The sequence below is a fragment of the Arachis ipaensis genome, chromosome B03 (assembly GCF_000816755.2).
Source record: "Arachis ipaensis cultivar K30076 chromosome B03, Araip1.1, whole genome shotgun sequence".
Classification (NCBI taxonomy): domain Eukaryota; kingdom Viridiplantae; phylum Streptophyta; class Magnoliopsida; order Fabales; family Fabaceae; genus Arachis; species Arachis ipaensis.
This window is the reverse complement of record NC_029787.2, coordinates 9,079,583-9,085,457: the sequence shown is the minus strand read 5'-3', so window position 1 is coordinate 9,085,457 and position 5,875 is coordinate 9,079,583. Positions and strand designations below refer to the sequence as shown.

At 29.1% G+C, this 5,875-nt stretch overlaps 1 protein-coding gene across 1 annotated transcript; it reads right to left on the bottom strand.

Annotated features, from left to right (window-relative positions):
* On the bottom strand, positions 3,975–5,415 carry LOC107632240. Its single transcript, XM_021118042.1, has 4 exons — positions 5,121–5,415; positions 4,366–4,622; positions 4,079–4,291; positions 3,975–3,995 (listed from the first exon to the last, which is right to left on the bottom strand). The coding sequence occupies exons 1-3, from the start codon at positions 5,347–5,349 to the stop codon at positions 4,196–4,198; spliced, it is 582 nt and encodes a 193-aa protein (XP_020973701.1). The 5' UTR covers positions 5,350–5,415; the 3' UTR covers positions 3,975–3,995; positions 4,079–4,195.

Genomic DNA, 5,875 nt, shown 5'->3' with positions numbered 1-5,875 from the left:
TATATTTACACTAGGATTTGGAGTATTCTCTTGGGTATCAAAGAAACAAGAAACTGTGGCTTAATAATCTGTTGAAGTCGAAAGCTACCAGTCAAGCAATATGACTAAGGAAAATATTTAAAGATATAGGAAAACAACAAGAAGACCCAACAATTATATTGTGTGGCAGCAAATTAGCAATAGCAATGACAATCAATCGAGTTCATCAAATTAAAGTTGAATCAAGTATATAGCTAGCTATCAAGTATTATTTTATATGACAAATTATATTGGAAAGAAAAGATAAAGATTGAGTATTACAATACAGATGAGCAACTAACTTACATCTTCACTAAATCGCTCCCAAAATCACAGTTTGAACAATTTTAAGAGATGTTTGAAGTTACACAAATGTACATCAAAGATGAGTATTAATTATGTTACACATTTGTGAAAATATCGAGATTTTTATGATAATATTTTGTAAAAATAAATATCTAGATATTATATTAAAAAATTTTAAAAATACATAAATAATTCAAGTCTAGAAATATCTAAGATAATAACTAAAAATATTTAAGATAATATATATCTAAGAGAATATCTAGTACCTAAAAATAGGGTAAATCACATAAATAAAATTATTTAGCTCAAAATTACACAAATATCTTAAACCAGAATTAGTTACATGCCAAATCAAATTGATTTGATTTATGCTATTTACATGTAAATCAAATCAAATTTATTTAATTTACCATGAATGTGTTGCACAATTAGTAGTAAATAAAAATCAAGTTGGTTCGATTTATCATGTATGTGTTACACAAGTAGTTGATTCGATTTACGAAATATCCCCATTTGAATTCAAGTAAAATATAAAAAAATCAAACAAATAAGAATATAAATTCAAATTTTGTGGTTTAGTTTAAATTCCAAAAGATATATATTTTTATAAACTTATGAATTTAAAATAGAACAATAAATAATTTCTAAAAATTTATTAAAAATGTCTTTTAACTCTTTAGCATATAAAGAATCATTACCAAAACTTTTAATGTTAAAAAAGTTATTATAAAGTGTAGTCCTCCAAAATAGTATACGAGTTAGAACTTAGAATTTTTCAGAGTCAGAAGTAACAGATAGTTATACAATAGAAAAAGACCAACTATATTTATACAATATGTAATTTAAAAAATAATTAAAAAATTATATCAATTAAATTATCATGTAATTTGTGAAATTTAAGTGTAGAACAAACGCTTTGATGATATTATGTGTTACTTTTGATTCTAAAAAATTCAAGTGTAGAATAGAAGTAATGCATAACGTCATCAAGGTGTTGATAGATCTTTCATTATTTTTGTGCGGTTAAAGCAATGAGTGCCCTTATTGTATCTAGGAGCTCTACAACACTTACAACAGATAACGGCAGTTTCAGAGCTCAACAGCGGCAGTTCTCCAACCACTCCAATATATCTAAACATTTCTATATTTTGAATTAAACAGAATTGATCACTAAATAATAAACATTAATTTTTTTATGTAAAACTTCATTCATCTATATTGATAATTTTTTAAAAAAAAAGAAAATAATTAGCGTACTTGCTTGTTGATAAATTGGATTGCTCTTGGAAAAGGCAATTAATATTGTTAGTTTTTTTTTTTTTTTGCTTTGTTTTGTTTTAGCAGTGGATTTTACATGATTGGGATGATGACCATTGTGTAAAAATATTTTAAAAAATGTCAATTTGCAATTTTGAATAATGTTAAACAAGGAACTATTAGTGACGGTTTTAGAAAACCGTTGGAATAATTACTACAAACCAAAATTTTGTTATGGATTCCTTTTGTGGCGGTTCATAACCATTGCTATATTCAAAAATAAAACTACTTACCCTTTGACGGCGGTTTTGTATAATCTATCCCAGTAATTTGTGCATATCCTTTTGCAACAACAAGCCAAGTCTTATGATTTTGAATAGATTTATCAAGATTGAGTTTAGTCTTGTATAACTATTTGACTCCAATAACATCTTTATTTGAAGGGCGATCTACCAACTTTTGTGTGTTATTCTTTTTAATAATCTTGATTTCTTCTTCTATTGTATTTTTCTATTCTTCTTGCTTTTCTGCTTCTTCAAAGTTTTAGGCTCAATCTTGGCAAAATTAGATGTTTCGTATACATCTTGTAGAGGTCTAATTTTTTTTTTTGGAGGAAAATCAATGGTTGCTCTACTGTTGGAGTAGTTGTACTTGTTTTTTCACGTTCTTGTTCTTCTAGTCTTGTAGGTGGTTGTTGTGATACTTCAATGCTTTTTTTCTCGACTTTTTCATCTTCCTAGTTCTATGAAATATATTCATCGAACTCCACGTCTCGACTGATTATCAGTTTATTTGTTTGCAAGTTATACACATGATATCCCTTTGGTTGTACACTATATTCAAGAAAGATTTATTTCTCTGTCTTCTCATCGAGATAATTTTTTGTGAGAATGTGGACATAACATAGACATTCAAAAACTCTTAGATGTTTTGTAGAAGGCATTCGTCCACTCCATACTTTAATTGGAGTTTTATTTTCTACTACTTTTGTGGGATAATGATTTAGAAGGTATACTACTACTGTGTATATAGTTTCTGCCCAAAAGATGTTTGATAGATTTTTCTCCTTAAGGATCAAGCGTGCCGTCTCTATCATAATTCTATTTTTTCTCTCATATACTCCATTTTACTCAGGAGCATATCCAACTGTGAGTTGATGTTCGACAGTCGACACTCTCTTCTTCACAAAATTTATTAAATTTTTTGGAAGTGTATTCAGTTCCTCTGTTACTACGAAGTACGTTGATACTACAACCACTTTACTACTCCATGTATTGCTTGAATTTCTTGAAAATGCCAAAACCTCTGATATTTCATGTAGGAAATATACCTAAGTCATCTTAGTATAATCATCAATGAAGAGAATGAAGTACCTATTGTTATTGAGTGATAGTGTTTTCATCGGTCCACAGACATCATTGTAAACTAATTCAAGTATCTCCTTAGCTCACTAAACTCTTCTAAAAAGAAAATGGTTGAAAATATTGTTTTTCAAGGAAACACCTTTATAAGATTGATTAATCTCTGTAATATTTGATAGATTCCTCATTAGTTGCTTATGGTGTAGCAATTTTAATCCATAAAAATGAAAATGACCAAAGCTTCGATGCCACAATCATGAATAATCTTCTTGTGCATTTAATAAAGTTTCCATGATGTAATTCCATCTTAGCGAAAAACTTTTATTTTTCATCTTTACTATTGCTAGAAGTGTTTTAGTTTTTTTAGTCACTTATGGTGCATAAATCTTCTTAAAAGTATACTACATACACTACAAGATTTTTGTTTATTTGTGGAGGTTTTTTTTCCTATTTGTGGAGGTTTATAACCCCCACCAAATGGTTTGTGGGAGTTTCCAAAACCCCCAAAATTTGAGGTGCCACGAGGTCTTTTGTGGGGGTTTTTAAAAACCTCCACAATCTATTCAGTGGGGGTTTTATGTGTGTTTAGTGGGGGTTTTATATTATACTTTTGTGGCAATTTTAAATCACTTTTGTGACGGTTTAAAATCCCCATAAATTAATTTTTTAATTTAACAAAAATTAACTATTTTGTGAGATTTTTAAACCTCCACAAATCCTATAATTATTTATTTATTTTTAATTTCAAATCATTCATTAATCCCATCTCATTTACATATTCTCAAATTAAAAATTTATTTTTTAATATCAAAATTTAAAAACTAAATCTTTTATAACACAATTCCTCAATAATATAAGACATAACTCTATATATAAAAAAATTCTCAATATCAATAGTTCCAAACATAATTCCATATGGTATTGAAATCACACATGTACCAAGTGTGTGTATATATATACCATCTCATGTCGCCTCCGAGAGTTGGATTTAGATCCACAAGTGTGAGGAATGGTTTGCTTGCTTCGATTTTCCTTATTTTTCATGCAAAGCTCCTAAAAATAAATATAATAACTTTAATTAATAATTTTTTTAATTAAAGTAGAACAATAACTAAATGAATTGTTTAGTGTCTTACAATTGTAGACGGTTTTAGTCGATAATTGACAAAACAAGCCCATTGATCTCTTGGAACATCATCAGGCACATTGTTCACCAATGCTTCTCTTCTCATGGTTGGATCATAGAACTCATTTCACAATCTTTGCCTATATGTTGCCCACTTCTTTGCAATACTTTGAATGCAATACCTGTAGGCAATCTTTTCTGTGCTTGTAAAATAGAAGTGGGGCTTCAAACAAAAAATAAATAAATAAATAAATAATTACTTGAACTAATAGAAGTTTCAAATAAAATGGATTTTACCTTTATCATTGTATCAAAGCACTCATCCTTGAAAGACTTAGGTATGCCACCATTTTCTTGTCCTGACCACTTTTCAAAGCTAATTGGAAAGATACGTGCATTAGTTGCTAATATACCACAATAACCAGCAAGTAAACCTTGTGCTTCACCATATATCGCACCCTCTTCGTCAACCTCTACAATTACACTGTCTCCCCTAAGTAAGTTGCAAACATCCTTGACTTTGATCTTAGCCTTCTTCTTCACATTTGTAGAGTCTTAAGAAAAATAAGAATGATTTAAATGATAACAGTGTATAATATTTGTTACAAATAGAAGCAGTGATTGGAAAAAGACATTAGAACCCTGGGGTATGGGAGAAATGAATACAGGAAACAAGTAATTAAAAAATAAATAAATAAAAGAATAGTGTTATAATAAACTAGCTAATAAGTGACTCTTCAAGTTCCCCGAAGCATATATACATGCTGTTACAATGTTGCTACAATCCCATTATTTTCCATAATATATAAATCTCAAATAATAGCCAAAAGAAAATAAAATAAAATAAAATAAAAGCCATCATCATAATCTGAGGCGTGAGTGAGTGGTAAGTGAAATTTTTTAGTGAAATTGGGAGGTTTACATCTCAAAAAGAGGCAGTTATCATCATTTACCATTTTAAGTTATGAGGATTTTTTAAAGTTTTCCTATCTATTAAAATTAATATTGTGAATCAGTTGCCTCTACACTAGTTATGCAATATAAATTAATACCAATTATCTCCACATTCCAAGCAGATGAAGACTTTGAATTAGAACAACGTGTGGCTCCATCAGATGAAATGGAATTTGCAGCGGCTTGAGAAGGAGTCTCACTAGCCTCTACATTAGTGGTATCTTCAGATGCTGCTGGTGCTGGAGGTTGAAGTGAACGAGAAGCATTGTTGTTTTCCCTCTCATCTACAAACTTCAATGGATTTTTTATGCGTTTTTCCCTTGGCATGACTGCATATTAACAAACACAAAACTGTTAAGCACACAAGATAATTAGACATTATACTAACTTGTTACGAGAGACATAAAAATCATGAGTCTCCATTGATTCTCACTCGTTTCTTAACTTGTTACAAAAAATTGTTATTAAGTTACAAGTTTTTTATGAATAAAGTTACAAAATTGACAAATGTTACAAATTTTCTCTCAGAATTGAGAATAGTAAAAAATCCTCTACATTTTAAGTTCGAGCATAAGTATAAATCAGCATATAAGAATTGTGACAGCAAAGCAACTACACAACCTGCTCAAAATTTATATATCAAGCAGGTAATATTCACATTTAATTCACAAAAATGTATGTCCAATATCTAATATTAAAATACTTTTATACCTTTATGAATAAGACTAGTCTGTTATTACAAAAGCATGACAGTAAAATCAGCAAAAATAATCAAGTGCTTCATTATAGTTAGAACAATTAGTGTATTAGAAAATAACTTTGAGCATTTGTGATGTCAGACAAAAATGTCAAG